General features: G+C 55.8%; 5 protein-coding genes across 5 annotated transcripts in view; 4 read left to right on the top strand and 1 right to left on the bottom strand.

Moving 5' to 3' along the window:
* Nucleotides 1-482: 482 nt before the first annotated feature.
* Nucleotides 483-6830, top strand: KCNK4 (potassium channel, subfamily K, member 4). Its single transcript, XM_006860980.1, is given in 6 exon segments — nt 483-748; nt 4469-4592; nt 4727-4887; nt 5074-5260; nt 5722-5861; nt 6450-6830. Coding segments are annotated over 6 exon segments (1182 nt in total). The 5' UTR covers nt 483-559.
* Nucleotides 6831-7665: 835 nt separating this feature from the next.
* On the top strand, nt 7666-11782 carry LOC102828133. Its single transcript, XM_006861090.1, has 8 exons — nt 7666-7686; nt 7920-8142; nt 9071-9150; nt 9276-9342; nt 10269-10374; nt 10438-10575; nt 10985-11077; nt 11173-11782. Exons 1-8 carry the CDS (start codon nt 7666-7668, stop codon nt 11780-11782), a joined length of 1338 nt encoding a protein of 445 aa, XP_006861152.1.
* ESRRA (estrogen-related receptor alpha) lies at nt 11241-19149 on the top strand. The gene is made up of 7 exons (XM_006860979.1): nt 11241-11443; nt 12723-13059; nt 16608-16724; nt 16818-16946; nt 17282-17449; nt 17543-17812; nt 18118-19149. Exons 2-7 carry the CDS (start codon nt 12735-12737, stop codon nt 18375-18377), a joined length of 1269 nt encoding a protein of 422 aa, XP_006861041.1. The 5' UTR covers nt 11241-11443; nt 12723-12734; the 3' UTR covers nt 18378-19149.
* Nucleotides 19150-19279: 130 nt separating this feature from the next.
* On the bottom strand, nt 19280-19938 carry TRMT112 (tRNA methyltransferase 11-2 homolog (S. cerevisiae)). The gene is made up of 4 exons (XM_006860978.1): nt 19861-19938; nt 19682-19783; nt 19477-19566; nt 19280-19387 (listed from the first exon to the last, which is right to left on the bottom strand). Exons 1-4 carry the CDS (start codon nt 19936-19938, stop codon nt 19280-19282), a joined length of 378 nt encoding a protein of 125 aa, XP_006861040.1.
* Nucleotides 19939-20615: 677 nt separating this feature from the next.
* The window catches only part of PRDX5 (peroxiredoxin 5), a 3143-nt gene continuing 1834 nt past the window's right edge, over nt 20616-21924 (top strand). The window contains exon 1 of the mRNA XM_006861089.1: nt 20616-20798. Coding sequence (XP_006861151.1) covers nt 20616-20798 — 183 coding nt within the window. The remainder of the gene's footprint in view (nt 20799-21924) is intronic.

Genomic DNA, 21924 nt, shown 5'->3' with positions numbered 1-21924 from the left:
AGCAGCGAAGTTGTTGCTGCCGCCGCAGCCAAGAACTCCGCCCTAAGCGGACCGGCCTCTCGGTCAGCTTGGTCTTCGCGCCCTTCCACGCCCCCTCCGCCTCCACCTCGACGGCCAACGGCCAGGACATACCGGTTCTTTATGCTCCCTCCGTGTCCCCCGCATCCCCCTGACCCTCCTTCGAACGCTCAGTCTGTTTCCCTTCCATTCGCCTGCCTTCCCCTCCCTGTGCCCTCTTCTCTTCTCACTCCCCGAGTCCCTGGAGTGGATTCCTAAGAGCCGGCAGTGGAGGTAAGGCGTGAGCCGGCGATAATCTGTGCAGTAAATGCTGGGTGGACTCTGGCACCCACCGAGTTTCCAGCCAGAGGGATGTGAGAAGGGGCATCCCTGGGAAGTAGGATCGGGGCAAGGGGATGAAGGAGGAGGGGGCAGGGGTTATCAGGCCAGGCTATTGATCCCTGAATCCCTGGTTCTGCCCGCAGTGACCGCAGTTCCCCAGGAGCACCCTGCCCGGCCACCCGAGTCGGGCAGTGGTACTGGCTTGGCCCCTGGCCGCGTCATGCGCAGCACCACGCTGTTAGCACTGCTGGCGCTGGTCCTACTGTACTTGGTGTCGGGTGCTCTGGTGTTCCAGGCCCTGGAGCAGCCCCACGAACAGCAGGCCCAGAGGGAGCTGGGGGAGGTCCGAGAGAAGTTCCTGAGGGCCCATCCCTGTGTGAGCAACCAGGAGCTGGGGCACTTCATCAAGGTGCGTGGGTGGGCGAGAGCCTCTTCATGGGTCATCCATGCCAGGGGGCCTTGTACTGGGGTGCTGCCTCCAGATTGATGCCCCTGGGTGCAGAGAGCAGCTTGGGTGGGGTGGTTCAGAGATTGGTGCCCAGGCCTCTGTGTTCTTAATATCGCAGCTATGGTCATTGGTTCTCCTTGACCGATGCTGTCAGCCTTCTGTGTGTGATGAGCAGTGAGCGGAAGGAATGATAGTAGCCCAGAAGTTGTGTTCCATTTTTCACAAATCTCACTGGTTTAGGGTTACAGTTGCAAGATCAAATCCAGGCGGCCAATTCCATTAGGATTTCAGTAAACAACAAATACTTTTGTAGTGTAAATATGTCCCAGGATATAGTTTAATTTGCTAGACTTGGCAAACCTACAGTGGTTCCAACACATTTTTGGAGTCACAGATGCCTCATCCTGAGGAGAATACTGCGAATGCTCTCCCCACCCCCAGAAAAGTACACATGTAAACATGTATGGGTGGTTCCAGAGGATTCCAGGATCCCCTAATGCCCGCACATGTCATTGTGGATGCCAGATTAAACACTCCATTCCCTCCAGAACACATGCTTGCTGTGGGGAGGTAGGGATGGGGCAGCCTCAGACTTCTCTGAGATACTCCTGGTGAACCTCAGCCAGTAGCTAAAGAGAGTTCAGCCTTCTGGGACATTGTCAGGGGCTCAGCTCTGTGTTTTCTTGGATTTCTGAGTCAGCGTCATATAGAAAGGAGCCTTGATGGTACTGTGGGTCATCAGGCTGCTAGCCCAAAGGTTGACTGTTCAAACCTACCAGTTGAGTGGGATATGTGTTCGGCTGCCAACAAACAGGTCCATGGTTCTAACCCACCAACCTTAAGCTGACAGCCTTGGAAGCCCTATGGGGCAAGTGTACGCTATACTGTTGTTATTTCATTGAATTGGTTCCAACTCAAATCTGTATAGGGTTTCCAAGGAGTGGCCAATGTTGTGGGTCAAACCCACCTTTGCAGTCTTAGTGCATCTCTACAGCACCACCCCAGGGTTATATATGAGTCAGAATCGGCTGGCCGGCCATGGAGTTTTTGGGTCACAGAGAAAGGAGCCGTGTTGGTGCAGTGGTTAACCCTTGGCCTGTTGGTGATTTAAATCCACCAACTGTTTCTTGGGGAGAGAAGTGTGTCAGTCTGAGTCCAACCTTGGAAACCCTATGGGGACAGTCCGTCCGGTGGGGTCTGTTATTGTTAAGTGCCATTGAGTCAGTTCGAACACAGAGTGACCCTGTATAGGGTTCCTGAGGCGTGGCTTATGGGTTTGAGCCACCGACTGACCATGTGGCTATCAGTCCAGTGCTTATCCTGAAGTACCACACCAGGACTATGAGTCAAAATTGGCTTGAGAGCAGTGTGGGTTTGGTTTGGGTCACTTGGGAAAGCTCTTAAAATTTAACTTTAATTTTTAATTTAATTTTGGAATTCTGGTGTGGTGCTGTAGGAAAAGCACTGAACTGTGAACCACAAGGTTGACAGTTCAAATCCACCAGCTGCATCTTGGAAACCCTACATAGGGTCACATGAGTCGGAACCGGCTCGTCAGCACTTAATAACAACTTCGATTTAGATTCCCCTCTTACCTTGCCTGTTTTTAGTAGAGAGAGCTCAGAGCTCCAGCTGGGATAGAGATGTGGGTGGGGTGGGGCCAAGACACAGGCAGCTGGCAGTTTCTGACCCTTCCAGTGTGTGAGTGAGCCCTGGATAGTGAGTGCGTATGGCTAGACCATAAAGCAGAGGGAGGAGGGAACCTGACCTATTTTTCTTCACAGCAGAATGACTTTCTTCCTGGATAAGAAAGAAAAAAACAAGCAAGGAGCAGGTTCTGGAAGTGTGTGTCCGGCAGCTAGCTGATTTAGGTTTCTATCATGAGATTCAGTCCTTGATTTAGTCATTTATGCAGCAAATGTGCAACTACTGTGTGTTAGTGCTATGCTTTCCACCATAAAAACTCACTCACAGCTATTCTGATTCATAACAACCCCATATAGGGTTTCCTAGGCTATACATTTTTATTGGAGCAGAAAGCCTCATCTTTCTCCCTAGAAGTGACTGATGGGTTTGAACTGCTGACCTTTTGGTTAGCAGCCCAGTGCTTATTCTACAGTGCCATCAGAGCTCTTTTACACCATATCAGGATGGAAATAATGCAACTCTGTCCTGAAAGCTGTCACATCTAGGAAAGGGGACGGACCCATAGGGTGTTATTGTGTGCCAGCCTCTGGGCTGGGTGCTGGGAATAAGGAAGGAGCTCTCCCAGAGGGCTTTGAGAGAGCTGGAACTGGAAATGTGCCAGATAAGATGGAGAGAGTTTAGAGAGATGTCGTTGAGGACAAGAGGCTCCCAGGAGGAGGAACAACCTGGGCCAAGGCATGGAGGTTGGACAGCTCTGAGTGCTTTATCAGCTGCCTAGTCATTTGAAACAAAAATTAGAACATACAGGACAACAAAGGATTCCCACTCCCAAGGAGTAGTTAATTTATTGGAAAAGTGTTGCAAAATAAAAATTAAATCACTTAATCAGACATTTCATTTTGTGACTTTGTTTTTTTTTTTAAATGATTATTACAGAAAATGGGATCATTTCAGAAAATCAGAGAGCAAGGTTGCCATAACTTGGGATTCCAAATGAAAGTCAAAGTAGAGAAGACTGGAATAAAGGGGATTGGACCAGAGTTTAAAAAAGAATAATAATTGAATGTTGGGCAAGGGAGTTTGGACTCTGTTCTATCTATACCTAGCAGGAAACTATGGTGGATTCTGAGCAGTTTCTTTAGGAAGATTCATTTAGAATGGGTCTTGCTAATGAGGGGTATAGCCAGCATGAAGAGGTAGTTTATTATCCCACCCACAGCCCAATGTCTTCATGTCTTGGCTTTGTACTCCTTGAGGAGGGCTTCATGGAGCCCCCTCCTCATTATTCTGTGTCCTCCTATCTCCTAGGGCAGGCACTATCAAAACACAGAGCCTGTCCCTAAAAGGTTTGCAGGCTGGCAGGAGGAAAAGATGCATGGACATGCCATTCATTTAACAATGTTTATTGAGTACTTACTGTGTGGGACAGGGTTTGGCTTGGACTTCAGTGGGGTGGGGGTGATGTATCTATAGGAACCTCTAAAATTTGATGCCGTATTTGAAAAAATATTTGTGAGAGAGAATGTCCCAAACCCTCATTGTCTAAAGTAAAGGACTCAACTTTCCAATTGGAACGTTAAGGAATGGTGGGGTCTGTGGAAAGTGGGAAATTTCAGGGCATTTCATTACATCAAAACTTACTGAACAAACACTCTTGTTGTAAGGACTTTATCTCTTCCAAAAAATTCTATGAGAAGAGTACTGTTATCATCAACCATCTTGATAGGATCACAATGAGGGCACCAAGATTTGAACCCAGGCAGTCTGGTCCTAGACTCCCTTCTAACCACCAGGAAACTGGAAGTCTGTTTCTTGAAATTAGGAGGCAGATAATGCAAACCACTGAGGGGGCTGAACAGACTTGGCTGTAGGTGGATGGGGTCGCTGAATTTGCAATCTTTGCTCCAAGGAACTGACTGTCTTCAGGAAGGACAGGGGAAAGGGGAGAGAGCCACCCTTGAGACTGGAGGGGCAGGACGGTGGCCAGGACAGGAGGGAGGATTGAGGATTTTCCTTTTGAACCTTGTCCTGCAGGAAGTGGCTGATGCCCTGGGAGGGGGTGCAGACCCTGAAACCAACTCAACCAGTAACAGCAACTACTCTGTCTGGAACTTGGGCAGCGCTTTCTTTTTCTCCGGCACCATCATCACCACTATCGGTTCGGGAGGGACAGGACATGTGGAGGGGGCGTGGGGCAGGGGTGGGGTTCCTTGAGGGAGGAGGTGCGGGGGAGGGAGGACATGTAAGGCAAGGCGGTGTGGCCTCTAGACGTCTGGCCATTCCTCTGCCCAGGCTATGGCAACGCAGCTCTGCGCACTGACGCAGGGCGCCTCTTCTGCATTTTTTACGCGTTGGTGGGGATCCCACTGTTTGGCATCCTGCTGGCAGGGGTTGGGGATCGCCTGGGCTCCTCCTTGCGTCGCGGAATCGGCCACATTGAAGCCATCTTTTTGGTGAGCTACTCCAAAGGGGGTGCGCCTTTGCGTTGAGTTCCGAGAGACCCTTCCCTACATCCCTTCCGGTACATGAGCGCGCCCCTAGATCATAAGAACCTGAAGCGCAGGCTGGGGGGAGTGGGTGGTGCTGGGAGTGGAGGGTGTTGGTGTCTCCTCGCTTTTGCCTACCACCCCTCCCCACAGAAGTGGCACGTGCCACCAGAGCTGGTGAGGGTGCTGTCCGCGGTGCTCTTCCTATTGATCGGCTGCCTGCTCTTTGTCCTCACGCCCATGTTCGTCTTCTGCCATGTGGAGGGCTGGAGCAAGCTGGAGGCCATCTACTTCGTCATAGTGACGCTCACTACAGTGGGCTTTGGAGACTATGTGGCCGGTGAGGCCACCCTTCCTCCCCTGCGAGCTTCCCCACCCACCCAAGGCACTTTGCCTTCACCTCTCCCTCCAAAGTCCACGTGGCACTTTTTATGTGATTGCTCCAACACCTTCTTCCACTCACAGAAGGAACTCTCACATTCGTGCATTGTGTAACGTGTGCAATATTTACGCCCTTGCATGCCTGCACCCAAGGGCACCCCACACAGAAGTCATATTCTTGCACACCTGCTCACTTTCTTGTATGTTGCATTCCTATGCATACTGGAATCTCGCCCGTGTGCGTCTTCAGTTTATGCCCCATTCGCCATCATATAAGCCCTCACACACTCTAGAACATCGTCATTGCTCTGGAGAGGGATGGCTCTCTCAAAGAGTAGGGCAGAGACCTACCTGGCTGCTCATAGGTAACACCCAGGTCACATAAGCGACTTCTTTCCACCCTCCCTGGTGGTCTCCCAGGCGCCGACCCCAAGCAGGACACTCCAGCCTACCAGCCGCTGGTGTGGTTCTGGATCCTGCTCGGCCTGGCCTACTTCGCCTCGGTGCTCACCACCATTGGAAACTGGCTTCGAGTGGTGTCCCGCCGCACGCGAGCAGAGGTAGGCAGCCAGCTCAATGCTGGTCTGCACGTTAGCATCATGGTGGTGCCCCATCAGCTACTTGACCAGTCTGTCTCTCTTCCAGAGAGTGGGCTCTTGGAGGGGCCGCAAACAGAGAGGTCAACTCGGCCAGGTTTGCGTGTGACTCCGTCACGTCTGCCCTCTCAGATAGGGTTGCCAGTTATGGCGGGAAGCCCAGTTAAATATGCATTTCAGGTAAATATGGAATACTATTTTAGCATAAATATGTCCTAAATGTTGCATGGGATATATTTATACTAGAAATTTATTTGTTGCTTATCAGAAATTTGCGCTTAACGGGGCCTCCTGTATCTTGCAACCCTACTGGGAGTGACCAGCGAGGAGTGGGGACAGAAGCACAAAGGCCTTTGGGGCACGAGACGGAGAGCTGAAATAAAATGAGGGCTTTTTAGAAAGCTCCGGGAGAAAGGGGTGCTTCAATGCTGACGGTTAAGGGCTGAGGCAGGAGGAACAGGAGAAATAGAGGGGCAGTCGCTGATTGGCGAAAAGGAGGGCGCCTAGGACCCTGGCCCCACGCACTGGAAGGCACCTCTCCTCTCCGCGCAGATGGGCGGCCTCACAGCGCAGGCTGCTAGCTGGACCGGTACGGTGACGGCGCGGGTGACCCAAAGAGCCGGGTCCACGGCGCCGCCACCCGAGAAGGAGCGGTCGCTCCTGCCTCCGCCGCCTGCTTTCGAACAGCCCGCTGTCCAGCCTCGACCCCCTGAGCCCCAAGAGAAGGTGGAGCCGCCGTCCCCGCCCACAGCCTCCGCCCTGGACTACCCCAGTGAGAACCTGGCCTTCATCGACGAGTCCTCGGACACGCAGAGCGAGCGCGGGTGTGCAGTCTCCGGGGCTTCCAAGGGCCGCCGCCGCCCCAACGCCCCCAGGAAGCCCGCGCGACCCCGGGGTTCCGGGCGCCCCCGGGACTAAGGCGAGCCCGTGTAGGCAGGATCCTGGTCGGCCGGTCGGCCTCCCTAAGGGCTTTCTCCCTGTGCTTCCTTACCCCTCCCTCCCCCACCCCCGCATGACCAGCTTGTTTGGCCAAAGAGCGCATTTCTCAATGGGACCTGCATTCGGGGAGAAGGCTGCGGGCTGCCTGTCCATCACCAAACTCCCGCCACCCTCCACCCGTCCATTTCCAGACCCCAGGACTTTTCTGTATTTCCGCCCCGCGGGGCCTACCACTCACACCTCACGACTGTGCCTCAAAGCCTGGATCAATAAATTAAAACCTTGTTCACCGCTAAGGGCGTGCGCGCTCCGGGGACGCTAGAGGGTGTGGGCGTTAGCGTCGGGTCTCTGCAGTCTCGCGAAGACCCCTCCCGGAGACCCTTAGGGCACTGACGTGGGTCATGGCCCACCCTTTGTACTGTGCGATCTGGTAGGGCATGCATGGCCTGTTGTGTTGTTGTTGTTATGTGCCTTCGAGTCGGTACCGACTCATAGCAACCCTGTATAGGGTTTCTGAGGAGTGGCTGGTGAGCTTGAACCTCCGATCTTGTGGTTCAAAGCGACCTTGCAGTCCGGCGCATTTAACCCATAGCACCACACCAGGACTCCAGGGCCTGACCTAGGCCACTCCAATTAGGGCACAGAAACTTGGGGGGGGGGGGGGGGGTAGGCGAGGCTAAGGCGTGGCAAGCGGGAGCACGAGCCCTCCCTCTAAGCGCGAGACCTCAATGCCGTTTGAGAAGGAAACCCTGCCCCTCCCCATTCCTGGAGCGTGACCCTCTCCTCGCCCTAGGGAGAGCTGTGCCGCCTGGGTCCGTTGGGCAGAACCATGGAGGAAAACTCGTCTGAAGTGAGGATTCTAACAGTAGCGACGGGGCGGGATGGTTTTCTTCTGGTGGATTCCCAAGTCCCACACCCCAGTATCTCCCAGACTCATCCTAGATCTGGCTCGAACCCGGGGCTCCCCACACTTTACACTCGTCCCCATAGGAGCGGGTGCCCTGGCCTGGCTCGGGCTCCCTACTAGCAGCCGGGTCTTACTCCCTGCCACCCTTGGTTCCCTTCCTTGTGTGCAATCTGTAGGAATCGCTTGAATCTTTGGCTCACCTCAGCTTGGATAGGCCGCGTCAGCAGAGCGACGTCCGAAATTTATGGACCACAGCCACGCTGTCCCAGTCACAGTTGGTGCCGCCGTCCAATGTCTCCGAATACTCAGAGACCGGCGTTGACTTGGATACCCCTGAATGGATAGCCGAGGAAAGGCGCGTTTCTCTGACCGGTGATCACAGCTTAAACCAGGAGTCGGGTGAACACACCTTGTTGAATCTGCAACTGGATCATAGAGGCTCCCAGGAGAACGTTTTGGAGGGAAACAATGACTCCAGGACCGGGCCTGGTCAGTGACTCTGTGGGCAGTTGACTCTCAAGGCAGGATGCTGGCCAGGGGTGGGGGTGGGGTGGGGTGGGGTGGGGTGGGTGTCTTGCCTTCTCTTTGTTGTAAGATGGGGGAGGGAGGAGGACCATAGACTCCAGGTTTCTAACATCACGCTTTAAATCAGACATTCCTGGAGTGCCCCCTACCGGGCAGGTGTGATAATTGACTTTGGGAGGCGGGTAGGAGACCACTCACCCAAATGTGCAAAGGCTAGGACAGATGCTCTTGGTGTGGCGCTGTGGGTTAATGCGCCAGACTGCAAAGCCGTTCAAACTGCAAGGTTGGCGGTTCAAGCTCACCAGCTGTTCCTCGGAAACCCTATACAGGGTCGCTATGGGTCGGAACTGACTCGATGGCACTTAACAACAACTATGTGCTAGGCATTGTATGTAGTGGAATTTCCTCCTTCCCTCCCACTCCCACCCCCAAATGATTTATCAGGGAATTGGAAGTGACCATATGATGACTGCCAATTTATTGAGCACTTGCTATGTGCCAAGTATGGGGCTTCCAGGGCATTATAACCTTTAAACGTCACAAATTTAAAGAGGATACTGTTATGACCCCATTTTTCAGATGAAGCGATTTGAGGGGAGAAAGATCTCCCAGAGGGGCAGTGAAAATGTAAATCTAGGTGGGTGGGTGGGGCTCTAAAGTCCAGGATTATCACCCTGTTTCATACTGTCTCCTAATAAGGTAGAACCTGGCAGCTGGTCTCTGAAGAGCCCTTCTCCTCCCCCCACGTGCCTATCCACGTCTCCATATGACTGACTGCTTCCTCTTTTCTCTCTTCTTCCAGAAAAGTCTTCCTCCGTGTCATCATTTACTCTCACGAATCAGACACCTCATGTTGCCTACTGGGCAGAGCAGCAAAACAGGGTTGGAGGGTCCTAGGGGGCCTGGGAGTTTTAGTGGGTGGGGGTTTGCAGGATGGAGAGGCAGGCAGTGTGATTGTGGGTCTTGAGGGAGCAGGTGGGACATTCAGTATTTTACCACCTCCCCAGCTGCCACTACCCTTGACTGAACTCATGGAGAATGAAGCTCTGGAAATTCTCACCAAGGCCCTCCAGAGTGAGTCTCCCCACCTCCCCTTGTCCATCTTTGTCAAGAGATTCTAGAGGTTTTTGCAGAGCCTGTCATTGTGGGGGTGGGGTTTCCCCTTTAATGAATCAGAACTTGTTAAAGTGCCTTTGAGACAGTTTTCTGGGAGTCCTGGTGTAGCTCTGTGGGTTAATGCATTGGGCTGCAAGGTCGGTGGTTCAAGCTCACCAGTTGCTCCTAGGAAATTCTATACAGGAAATTCTAAATTTATGAGCCAGGATGACGTGCGGCCTAACAACATAGGGTTTCCTAGGAGCGACTGGTGGGTTTGAACAGAAAGGTTGGAGGTTCAAACCAGTTGCTCCTAGGATTCCTTACACAGGGTTGCTATTCCAGGCGCCCCTATACAAAAAGTTAGGGATCCGGAACCAGGGTATCCAGTAAGGTGATCAGTGGGGTCTGGGACCAACCCTAGTGCCTAGTGCAGCCCCTCTCTAGCTGAGACTTTGTTTCCACCTGCTCCATGAGGACCACAGACTTTACTTTGTATAGTTTCCGCCACCAGATGTTACGTGGAACCTTTGGGCAGGAAGGTCCAGGGGTAGAGAGGTTGACCATTGGTTTAGAGTGGGCCGGCGGTGGGGAGGTGTGCAAGAGATCTCCACTTGCCTTAGAGCAAGCCTACATCACCTTCTCTAAACTTGCCTTCCACTAACACTGGCCTCCTGGCTGCCCACTTCCTCCATCTATTTGGAGCTTCGGTCTAAGATTAGCCCATTTAAAACAAAACCGGCACTGACCCTAGCGCTTTCGAGAGTTCTCCAAACCAACACAGACCCGAGCACAAAGCACTACCCCACCACAAATCACCCATTTCCTCCGAGGACTTGAAGCGCCTGCTGCAGCGGAGACCATTCCCAGCTCACTGTCCTGAGCGGAACCCTGCCTCCTTCTAGGCTACAGGTCGGGAATCGGCTGGGACCACTTTCTGACCAAGGAGCTCCAGCGTAACATCGACGGGCTCAAGAAGCGCCGAAACAAGAGAATGTTGTACGTCTCAGAGCATTGAGAGCACCGCCACAGGCTCAAGCTGCCACCGGACTCCAGCCCCTGTCTCGCCCCCAGACCCAAGCCCACCCCCGAGCGCGCGGAATCTGAGCCCGAGAGAAATAAAAGAGTCTATGAATGGTCCGTGAGTCAGTGCGTGGCTGCCCGCGTGAGGCGGACGCAAGGGGCCCCTCCTTCGCCCGTGACCTTCAGACGGTCACCGCAGTGACCTTGAGCTTTGTCGTCCGGGGCCCTAGCGGCCTCGCATTCCAGGGACTCGAAATCCAAGATTTCTTGCATGTGTTAGTTCTGCTTCTTCCACCTCTGTTTCCGCAGTCTTGTGGGGTATTGAGTCTGGGGTCCAGTACCCCGATGGTATTACCTTGGAAATGGGGAAAACGGAAAGGAGCACCGCCTCCACTCTTGCTGGAGTGAGCCAAGCTCTGCTCCTCATGCATATGTAGATACGCAGCCTCTCCGCACGTTCCGCCCTCTCATTTACATATATATTTTTTTATCTACTCCGCAGCTGCGGCCACTGAGCTACCTCACCCACTCCTCTCGCACACTGCGCGCCCCACCTCCTCCGTTACGTAACCACGCCCCTGGACCCACCCCCTCTCAGTTCTTATTCCCTGCGCCGCTCCGCGACTCCTCCGACCCCGCCCCCTCGGTTGTCGCGTATGCAGGTGCGCCTCTGTTACTCCGAGGCGGCTGGGTGGGACCTATCTAAAGGCCTTCCCACTGGCTCCGCTGGCTCCGCCCCAAGTCTTCCAGGCACGCAGACGCTGCCCGCCCCATTTGTCTGATTAGCATAGGGCGCCGGGCTCCGCCCCCTGCTTTGCATGCGCACGGCGGCCCCGCCTCCGCTGTCAGCTGGAGGAAGCGGAGTAGGAAGCGGCCGCGATGTCCTTTTGTGTCCTACAAGCCGCCGGCGGCGCCGCCGAGTGAGGGGACGCGGCGCGGCGGAGCGGCGCGGCCCGAAGAGGCGGCGGAGGACGGGCCGCCCGCGGACTCCGGCTTACCCCGGCGCTCTGGGCCGCTTGGCCCCCATGACTGCCCGCCCGCCCAGCCGGAGCCCCAGGTCCGGGGGCGGAGGGGAGCGCCGCCGGGGGCGGGCGGGGCGCGGGGCCATGTGCGAGCGCGGCGGGGGGCGGGGGTCCTGGCCCGTCTGGGTCTCGGTCTCGACCCTGTTGAGAGTCAGGAGGGGCTAGGTTCCGGACAAGGTCCGGCGTCGGGGTCCTGGTGGGCCGGCCTGTCTCTCTGGTTCCGGGCCCGCTCAGGCTGGGGCCTCAGATCTAGCCCCAGGACAGGGTCCAGACCAGTACCTGGGACCAGCCGAGGTCCCAGGGGTGAGCTGGAGTGGAAGATGGGGAGGTTCCAGGTCGGGCCGGGGGCTTTGAGGACCACGTGGGGGCGCTAGAAGGGGCCTCGGGCCACCCTCCACTGTGGGTCAAAGGTCATAGCACCGGCGGGGGAGAACTTCCTCCTCTTTGGCCCTCCCCATTTACTTCCTGATAACCTGATAGAGGCCCCCCGCGGGCGCAGCAACTTTAGGCAACTTCCCGCAGGTGTGCGCCGGCTTGGGGGGCGGTCAGTGTGGCCCGGGAGGTGGAGGGCTCTGCGGCAGCAAGAGTGAAGAGTGAGTGTGCGTGCAGACCGGGCGCAGGGCGGTGGAGGCGCGCCTGGCGTAGCGGGGATTGAGGGTGCTGGGCAGGAGGGAGGTGGAGTGTCAGGTGGGAAAGGCTCCGGTATGTTTTCACTAGAGCCTCTGCCAGGGTGTAAGTGTGGGGCACGGTGGGAGAGCGAGAGCGTGTGTGATCACCAAGCTGGAGTTTGTGTGTACGGGTGCACCGGCATTTGGGGAGGAGTGTGCAGACGGGTGTGCACGGGTGTCTGCGAATTTGCATGTGAGCATGGACCACCTCAGCACCCAGGGGAGGGGGAATGTGAGTGTGTCCGTTACCCTCATCTTGAATGGAGGACACCCAGGGGAGGGGGACTATGTCTGAAGAGAATTGGGAAGGATCTAGCTTCTGATGGGGGGTGGGTTCCAGCTGGGGTTGAAGGTGGTGGCCAAGGTTATCAAGTAGGGTACCCCAAGTATAGGGTTTCCCAGCACTCTCCCCAAAGGAGACGGGCTGTCAGTTACTGGCTCTGAAGGTGCTGGAGACTCTGTTCCCATGGCAACAGTGGGGGCCTCTTTAGGGCAGTCCTTTCTTGGACTCTGTCCCCTCTCCCCCCTTGCTGAGCCTGGTAGCCTGGCCCTGGGCCCAGGGTTGGGCAACTCGGTGGCAGGGTGTCTGTCTTCCCCATCCCCCATCCCAGTGCCTCCCTGGGACATGCTGGGTATCTCCCTGCAGGTGACCAGCGCCATGTCCAGCCAGGTGGTGGGCATTGAGCCTCTCTACATCAAGGCGGAGCCAGCCAGCCCGGACAGCCCCAAGGGCTCCTCGGAGACCGAGCCTGAGCCCCCAGTGGCCCTGGCCCCTGGTCCAGCTCCCAGCCGATGCCTCCCAGGCCATAAAGAGGAGGAGGATGGGGAGGGGGCCGGGCCTGGGGAGCAGGGTGGTGGGAAGCTGGTGCTCAGCTCCCTGCCTAAGCGCCTCTGCCTGGTCTGTGGGGATGTGGCATCCGGTTACCACTATGGTGTGGCATCCTGTGAGGCGTGCAAAGCCTTCTTCAAGAGGACCATCCAGGGTGAGCCCCCACCCCGCTCCTGTGCTCTCTACCCCCCTGGGCCTCGAGCCGGCCACTTGGTGCATGCTGGTGGGTGCAGTAGCCCCCAGACTTCATGGTATTGCCTGAGGATGGCTATCTCGTGTTCTTCGGCCTTCTTACCTTTCAGGAACCCCCGTTCCCTGAAAAGTGAAATAAAGCCCACCAGGACTTGGTGATGGATTGGATGTGGGATATGACGGATGAAGGATCCCTGCTTGATCTGCATCCACAGGGGTTCTTAAAACTGCAGGCTCTGCCTGTCCCTCGACTTGGGTTACTTGCTTCTTGCTTCTGGCAGTTGCCAATCTCTTGCCAGCATAGAACATGCCCCTTTTCTTTTGATTTCCCCCAAACAGCACCAACACCCACCAAGTTTTGATGGGGGATGGAGGGGAATGACATATTTACTATCCACCCAGAAAAAGACATTTTAGGCATTACTGCTTTTAAAAGTCACAGCATTTTTCCCCACATAGGAAAATATATCAAAATCCGAGTGCGGAAGCAAGATGCTGATGTAATCCTTGCTTGGAAAGTGCACACTTGTCTGTGCTTACTTAAACCACTGATTACTTTGGGATTTTTTTTTTCCCCCTTAAAACCTTTTCTTGAGTCCTTACTGTGTGCTAGGCCCCATGATCTTTTCATCCATGGTCTCCGCCTCCACAGGAACTCCATAAACTACCAGCATTCTGCTCATACTTTACGGACTGGGAAACTGAGGCTTAGAAGTGCTTTTCTGAGGGCTTGGGGATGGGGACATTGTTCAAGTCATACAGGTCGAAAATGGTGGAACCAGGATTTGAATGTGAGTTGGTTTAGCTCTGGAGTTAAGCCCTTACACTGCTGTCTCTCTTTATTGCTAATAACTGAACTTCGGACAGACTCCTCACGATTGTAGCTGATTGTGACATTCCAGCAAGTTTTGACTTGGCCCAGGTCCCCACTGTGAACCCCCTCTGTAGTCTTTCTGTCTGAGGATCAGGAAAGCCAACAGACTGAGCTCCAGGTGTTTCCTTCTCCCCCTGGGACCCTTTGGTCACTGTCCACACAGTTGACAAGTGCTTATTGAACACTAGCTATAAAATGCATCCTCTATTTCCTGACATTTCAGTGCCGTGCATCATGTTACATCTTCTACCTGTATTGTCCCGTCCAGTTCTCACATTAGCATAGTGGGTTCCGAGCAGGGCTGCTAACCACAAGGTCAGCAGTTTGAATCTACCAGTCCCGAGGCTTTCTGCTCCCATAAAGATTTACAGCCTCAGAAACTATTACAGGGTCGCTGTGAGTCGGGACCGACTCGGTGGTACACCACCACCACCTCGTTAGGAGATGGGGAAATTGTGGGGCTAGGTTTGGAAAGTTCCCAGGGTCACACAGGTGGTAGTTTAGTCTGGATAGACCCCAGACATCCTCTGGAGCTCCTCCCCTCCCCTGGCTACTGTCCTGGGACCAAGGTCAGATTGCCCCTGCCCTCAAGCAGTTTATATTCCAGCCAAGATAGGAAACTGTAATAGAATAGAAGGTGCTGTATTACTACTGAGGTAGATAGCGTGCTGGAGGGAGAGAGAAGGCAGAGGGATCTGGCTGGGGCTCGGGCTCTGGAGGACTTCCTTGAGGAGGTGTTTTGAGCTGCGCATGGAAGCCCACATAGGCTTTGGAGAGAGTGCAGTGTGAGGAGAAACAGACCACTGGCCTGTGGACTGTGTTCGTTTTGGTCCTAGTGGTAGGCCATCAGCTAGGAGGGCCACCAGTCATTTCGAGTAATTATGAGTGCCTATGATGGTGTGGTGCTGTGAGGTTAATGTGCTGGACCGCAAGGTTGGCAGTTCAAGCTCATGAGCCGCTCCTCGGAAACCTTATACAGGGTCGCTGTGAGTTGGAATTGACTTGACAGTCCTTAACAACAGCCACAGCGATGAGTCAGGAGACGACAGTGGTTTGATAGTAGGAATCTTGCCTCCCATGCGGGAGACCTGGTTCAGTTCGCAGCCTGTTCACCACCTACACAGCTACCACTCATTTGTCGTGGGAAGTGTGCTTGTGGCCCGTATGCTGAACAGTTTCAGTGGTGCCTCGAGACTGACACACCAGGAAGAAAGTCTTGGTGATCTGCTTCCAAACAATCAGCCAGTGAAAACCCTTTGGATCTCAACAGCCTGGTCCACAGCTGAACATGCGACAGAGCAGGACCAGGCAGGGTTTCATTCTGTTAAGCTTGGGGTCACCATGAATTTGGGGCTGACTTGATGGCAGTGGACAACAATGACAGCCCTGGGCCAGCCCCTGTTCCTAGCACTAGAGACAATCTTGACCGTCATGGAGCTGACACTAAACTGGAAAGACGGAAAAGAAACAATAGGTAACATTGTCAGATGGGGCTCAGAGCTGATGAGGAACCATAATGCCGAGTAGAGGGCAGGAGAGTGGGCTCTGCTGTTCTTACAGGGTTTGCAAGGGGAGGCTACCCAAGGGGACACCTGAGCACAGACCTGAAGGATTCAAGGAGTGTGTGGTTATCAGGAGTCACTCAGGCAGAGGGGCCAGCATGCTCTGAGGCAGGGCCTGGGTGAGAGGAAGGCGGAAAGGTGGTAGGAAATGGGAGGTAGGCCTCGCAGTCCATTTTGTTCACTTGGCTTTTATTTCGAGAAGGGAAGTCGTTGGAGGGTTCAGAAGAATCGGGGGGCTGATGGGCCTGTGAGAGGCCTTCGGCTGCTGTACTGAGAGGAGGTGAGGCTGTGCCTCAGGGTGGAAGCTGTGGATGGGGAGGAAGGTCGGATCCTGTCCATATGTGTAGGTGAAGCCCACCAGGACTGGTGGATGGCTTGGCTGCGGGTTGTAAGAGGCATGGAGGATGCTGCCTGTTTCTGGCTTGAGGAGCCAATGGATGGATGGGAGTTGCGGGCTTTAGGAAGCAGGTCAGGAGTTCCACTTTGGACATGTTAAGTTTGAGATGCTTTCTAGACACACAATGTTTTAGGAGCCATTTGGAGATGAGTTGAGTTCAAGGCACGTTTGGACAAGAGAGGGACAGAATGTAAAGACCCTGACTTTCAGTCACCATGGGAGTGACTGGAGATGGGGTTTTCTGAAGGAAGGAGGCCAGATGGACAGAGATCACAGAGCTGAACAATGAGGTGGGAGGAAATCAGGAGGGTGGTGGTCTAGAAGCAGAGGAACATGTTAAAGTGCTTCTAGGACTCAGAAGTGGTCTGTGATGTTAGATGTGTCTTTTAGGCCAAGATGAGGACTGAGATGTGACCACCGAATTTAGCTATGTGTAAGTCACTGGGACCCTGGTAACAGATGAGGGCTGAATGGTCCAGAGACATGGCTAGGGACAGAGGTGCAGGCAGAGGCCCCCAGCCCAGCAAGCTTTCCCCCCTCACGGAGCTCCCACTCTCCCTTTCCTCCCCACACCCCCAGACCTGTGATTGCCTGGGGCCAGTCAGGGCTCTCCTGTCAGCGGGGGCCCCCTCTGGGTCCTAGGAGGCCGCCACTGGAGCCCTGCCTCTTCCTGGCAGGGAGCATCGAGTACAGCTGTCCGGCCTCCAACGAATGTGAGATCACCAAGCGGAGACGCAAGGCCTGCCAGGCCTGCCGCTTCACCAAGTGCCTGCGGGTGGGCATGCTCAAAGAGGGTGAGCGCCCTGTGGGGGCTGGATGGGGAAGGGGGCTGGGAGGAGAACTCTGAAAGGCAACCCCAGGGACATGCTCCTATCTTATTATTAAAGGGGTACGTCTGGACCGCGTCCGAGGTGGAAGACAGAAGTACAAGCGCCGGCCAGAGGTGGACCCGCTGCCCTTCCCAGGACCCTTCCCTGCTGGCCCCCTGGCAGTAGCTGGAGGTCCCCGGAAGACAGGTGAGAGAGTACCACAGCTCCTGCTTCTGGCATCTTCCATCTCTCCTTACTCATCTCTCCAAGAACTATTGATGAAGACATGTTCCTGTATCAGTCATAGACACGGGGGTGGGGTGGGGTGGGGGACGTGTTGGAAGAGCAGGAAGGGTTTCCTAACACTCTGAGCTTGGCTTTCCCTGAGATGCCTGTCCCTGGAGGGTGGGGTCTGAGCCTAGGGTCAGTGGCCATCGAGGAAGGCCATAGAGAGGCGACTTTGGGAAGATTCTTGACCCTAAAAGGCCTTTTAGGACTGGAGAGTTCAAGTGTCCCTGAGGAGTCCCTGACTGTCTCTGCAGCCCCAGTGAATGCCCTGGTGTCTCACTTACTGGTGGTTGAGCCAGAGAAGCTATATGCCATGCCTGACCCAGCGGGCCCTGATGGACATCTCCCGGCAGTGGCCACTCTCTGTGACCTTTTTGACCGAGAGATCGTGGTCACCATCAGCTGGGCCAAGAGCATCCCAGGTAAAGGGCTGGGTGGTCAAGGTGCCACAGCTGGGGCAGGCCACACTTGGTCCCTGGCACCGACTCGGTGACGCTGGCTCCCCTGCCCTGCAGGCTTCTCGTCGCTGTCGCTGTCTGACCAGATGTCTGTGCTGCAGAGTGTGTGGATGGAGGTGTTGGTGCTGGGTGTAGCCCAGCGCTCCCTGCCACTGCAAGACGAGCTGGCCTTCGCTGAGGACCTGGTACTGGATGAAGAAGGGGCGCGGGCTGCTGGCCTGGGGGAGCTGGGGGCCGCCCTGTTGCAGCTGGTGCGCAGACTACAAGCCCTGCGGCTTGAGCGTGAAGAGTACGTTCTGCTGAAGGCCCTGGCCCTTGCCAACTCAGGTGAGTCTGGGCTGGGCACTGATGGGCTTTCTTAACCTGTGAAGGCACAGTCTCTTTTGCAGGTAAAGACAGTTGGGGCTTGGGGAAGATCATTAACTTGTTGAAGGTCACACAGCAAGTCAAGGGCAGGGCCAGGAATTGGTTGTTATGTGCAGGGGAAGGCAGTGAAGAGAGCACCAGAGACAGAGTTGATGGGGTACAGAAAGGGTGGGTTGTGGCTCATGGCAGGAGCATCTACCCCAAACAGATGGGGGCTGTGCCCTTTTGGGAGATGACCCAGGTCAATAGTTGCCCCCTCCCTGCAGACTCTGTGCACATCGAGGATGCCGAGGCTGTGGAGCAGCTGCGAGAAGCCCTGCATGAAGCCCTGTTGGAGTATGAAGCTGGCCGGGCAGGCCCTGGAGGGGGTGCCGAGCGGCGGCGGGCGGGCAGGCTGCTGCTCACACTACCACTCCTCCGTCAGACAGCGGGCAAAGTGCTGGCCCACTTCTATGGAGTCAAGCTGGAGGGCAAGGTGCCCATGCACAAGCTATTCTTGGAAATGCTCGAGGCCATGATGGACTGAGGCAGGGGGTGGGCACAGGTGGGGGTGCTGGCAGGACCCGCCAGCAATGGGGTCAGCCCCAAGGGGGCAGAGCTGGGGTCTGGGCAGTGCCACAGCCTGCTGGCAGGGCCAGGGCAATGCCATCAGCCCCGGGAGCAGGCCCCAGGCCCTCTCCTCCCCAGGGGGTGTCGGAAGCTGGGAATGTGTTTGCCGGCACTCTGGATTCAGTTCTGCCCCTTGCAAGCCATAATGTGCCCCCAGCGTGGAGGGAGGGGGCCTTACGGAAGCCATAGGGGGCTGCAGGGTGTGTGTGTAGGGGGGGCAGAAGCCTGAGCTCAGGGAGGGAAGGGGGTGGAGGCTCAAGTCTCCCAGTGGGTGACGCTTTTGCTGCTGCTTAATCTGACCCCCTCCAGCAGAGGGGAACTTGGAAAGCAAAGGCCCCTACCCCCTTCGCTCCTCTCATCATTTGCATTGGGCATTATTGCCCCCCCCCCCTTAAAGCAATAACTCCAAGCAGGCTCCAGCCCCTGGACCCCCTGGGGTGGCCAGGGCCCCCCACTACTCCCACCAACCTCCTGGGGGGAGGGGAGGGCACTGCCTCTATGCCCAGCAGAGCAATAACACTATATTTATTTTTGGGTTTGGCCAGGGAGGCGTAGGGCCATGGGGCAAGCCAGGGCCCAGAGCCTTTGGCTGTACAGAGACTCTATTTTAATGTATATTTGCTGCAAAGAAAACCGCTTTTGGTTTTAAACCTTTAATGAGAAAAATATATATATACTGTCGAGCTCAAGAACCCTGTGGTCGGTGTGTCCGTGGGTCACGTGTGGGTTGAGGATGCACAAGACAAGAGCCAGTTAACAGCGCGTACAAAAGCAAATCTACAGCTGTTCTGGGAAAGGAAAACAGGGGACGCGGCACAATCAACTCTCAGTTTCCTCCTCATTCAGCAGCATGTTGGGGATCCCGCGGCTGATGGGGAAAATACGTCCAGACTCTGGGCACTGCAGGGTGCCCTCCAACACGTCCACCTGTGGGGGAAAGGGGCAGGGTTGAGCACTGGTGGCTTGGGGGGGGGGGGGCGGGTAGCCTGCGAAGCAGGTGGCACTCCGGGTCTCACCTCCAGCAGCACGTGGTGCATCTTCCTGAGAAAATCCTCATCGCGTTCATATCCCTCAATTGGCCCTTTGGGGACTTCGGCCAGATGCAACTGCGGACAAGAAGCCTGGATCATCTCTGGGCATCCCCGAACCTCCCCCCTAGGGCCGGAGCCCGGTCCCAAGACTAGTGGGAGACCTCCCCGGGTGGACAGGGGCGGTGCTCACGGTATCGGCCGCTTCCAGAAGCGCCGCCCACTCCACCTTGGGTATCATCCGCACTACGAAGTCGGGGTTGAACTCCACGGTATTGATACAGACCTCGGTAGCCTGCGGGGAGGGTCGGGGAGTTAGGGGCAGGACTCCAGTTTTCCCACCCCGCCAGGGAGAGGGGTCCCGGCAAGTACCTGGAGGCGCAGTGGGAAGCCGCGGGGCCCCACTCCCCGTACGTGCGAGGTCAGTAGATTGTGGGTGAGCAGCTTCATACCGGCACTCCACGTTCCCGCTGGGCCGCAGCCGGAAAACTGCCGGCCCACATTGCGTACGTCACTTCCGGAGGCTTCCTTCTATCCCATTGGCAGGCCGGGAGGGCCGGAAGTGGCGAACTTGCTGGAAGTGCTCGTGCTCGCCCGGGCGCAAGACCGTGAACGACCTGGTCGGGTCACGCGCCGCTACAGGAAGCCGGGAGGCTCAAGACTAGTGGTTTGGGCTGGGTCCAGCCTCCCTGGCTCCTAGGGAGCAAGTCACATGGGAAGCAGTCGCAGTGCAGGGAAGCGTGATGAATATGAATAAACGTGCGTTTTCCTACAGCACAGGAGCCAGGCCAGCCTCCACCGCCCTGGTCCTCAGTGAATGGCGGAAACACTGCCCCCACCCCTAAACCAGGCGTTCCCCATGAGAACGGAGCGAGGCCCTTGTATGCAAATAGACTGCGGGACAGCCGAAAGCTCCGCCCCAGTGGGCGTTGCGTCGCAGACTGTATGCAAATACGCCTAGTCCCGGAAGCTCGGCCCCCTGTGCTGCGACTCGTGAGCGCGCCGTGGTGGGAGGGCCGTGCCAGCTGAAGGCCAGCCCTCTGTCTTCTCTGTGGTTCGCTCCACCAGCGCCCCGCCTCTTGCGTGGGCCGGCCGGGACACCAGCGGTTGCATCCGTGGGGCCGGGCATGGGGCTGGCAGAATTGCGCGTTTTGGGCCACCGAGCAGGCTTGGTGCTCAGTGGGGCGGCCGCCGTCAAGTCTGCAGCATCAGGAGCGGTGGGAGCAGGACGGCGAACGGGAGGAGGAGCGTGGGCCTCGGGCAGGACCCGCAGATTCAGCTGTGCCGTGGTAGCAATGGCCCCAATCAAGGTGACCGCCGGCCCGGCCGGCCTTGACCCTCTCCCCGGGACTGCTCCCGGTCCCGCCGGTCTGGGGATGCCTCTCTCTCTCTCTCTCTCTTGCCTTTCGGAGCTTTCCACGTCTTCCTAGCGACCGCTTCCGCCGCTGGCTCCTCTTTTAGCCAGACTCTCCTGACGGCCCCCACCCCCATTCTCAGCACATTTTGGAGCTTCGTGCCCCTTATACTGAAACAGCCCTCCGGCTCTAGAGCCCTGCCCTCTTCTCAGACCATTGGATACTTTGGCCTCCTTAACCTTCTGGAACCATCTCCTGATTCCTCCAGTGCGCTCTTCCCCATCTTCGGCATGTTTTCCCATCATAACCTCTGTTTGTTATAGTGCACACACAGCACGGCTCTTCATCCCTTTCTAAACAGTTGTCCTTTCTCCAACCCAATGCCTTCCAGTTGATTCCAACTCAGGCCTCTGTAGAATGGAGTAGGACTTCTCTATTGGGTTTCCAAGGCTGGCATCTCTATGGGAACCAACTACGCACTTTATCCCTGAGCAATTGGTGGGTTGGAACCGTGACCTTTTGGGTTGCAGCCGAGTGTTTTAACTATTGTGCTACCGGGCTCTTTGTTGACCCTCAGTCCCCCATCTTGTCTCCCCATTCTACTCCAAGATGTTGTCTTCTCAACTCAAAGCTGATTTCTTCCTTTCTGCTCTCCCATTTTCCAAACCACTCCGAAATCCTACTCCCCTTCCCCTTCTACACACTCCTGACATACACACCCGCCCTATTTCTACCATCTGGGCTCTTTCAAGGCCTCCCTGCCCCTTGTCTTTCCCTCCCCCAGCCCCCTGTCTCCGCTTCAAGATTTCTTGTATTCTGTGTCTCTGCATGGGGCCCTGTCCTGCTTCCATCCGATGCTGCCCTCTCCTTTTTCTTCTTCAGGGATCTAAGCTCAGACTTGGCAGGATCCTCGCCCTCCTCAATGTCAGGGCCCCGTGGCCACTTAACCTACTCCTTTCCCATAACCCAGGCAGCTTGTTTGCTCAATCCTTGCAACACTGCTCTCCCTTTCTCTGTGTCACCAAGAGGCCCTTAGGAAAGGCATCAGCCCTGTGCCAGGAGGATGTGGAGTAACCAGCTG

Source organism: Chrysochloris asiatica, unplaced genomic scaffold, assembly GCF_000296735.1.
Source record: "Chrysochloris asiatica unplaced genomic scaffold, ChrAsi1.0 scaffold00040, whole genome shotgun sequence".
Classification (NCBI taxonomy): domain Eukaryota; kingdom Metazoa; phylum Chordata; class Mammalia; order Afrosoricida; family Chrysochloridae; genus Chrysochloris; species Chrysochloris asiatica.
The sequence above is the reverse complement of the archived record's forward strand: the minus strand, read 5'-3'. Positions and strand labels throughout refer to the sequence as shown.

Bases quoted from the DNA above. Each gene is read 5' to 3' on its own strand.
- TRMT112 (XM_006860978.1), bottom strand. From the start codon at position 19,938: ATGAAGCTGCTCACCCACAATCTACTGACCTCGCACGTACGGGGAGTG. The intron at 19,784-19,860 runs GTACTTGCCGGG...CCCTCCCCGCAG, and splicing joins GCTTCCCACTGCGCCTCCAG to GCTACCGAGGTCTGTATCAA. The intron at 19,567-19,681 runs GTGAGCACCGCC...TCTTGTCCGCAG, and splicing joins TTCTGGAAGCGGCCGATACC to TTGCATCTGGCCGAAGTCCC.
- LOC102828133 (XM_006861090.1), top strand. From the start codon at position 7,666: ATGGAGGAAAACTCGTCTGAA. The intron at 7,687-7,919 runs GTGAGGATTCTA...TGCAATCTGTAG, and splicing joins TGGAGGAAAACTCGTCTGAA to GAATCGCTTGAATCTTTGGC. The intron at 9,343-10,268 runs GTGAGTCTCCCC...GCCTCCTTCTAG, and splicing joins TCTCACCAAGGCCCTCCAGA to GCTACAGGTCGGGAATCGGC.
- ESRRA (XM_006860979.1), top strand. From the start codon at position 12,735: ATGTCCAGCCAGGTGGTGGGCATTGAGCCTCTCTACATCAAGGCGGAG. The intron at 16,725-16,817 runs GTGAGCGCCCTG...TTATTATTAAAG, and splicing joins GGTGGGCATGCTCAAAGAGG to GGGTACGTCTGGACCGCGTC. The intron at 17,450-17,542 runs GTAAAGGGCTGG...CCTGCCCTGCAG, and splicing joins CTGGGCCAAGAGCATCCCAG to GCTTCTCGTCGCTGTCGCTG.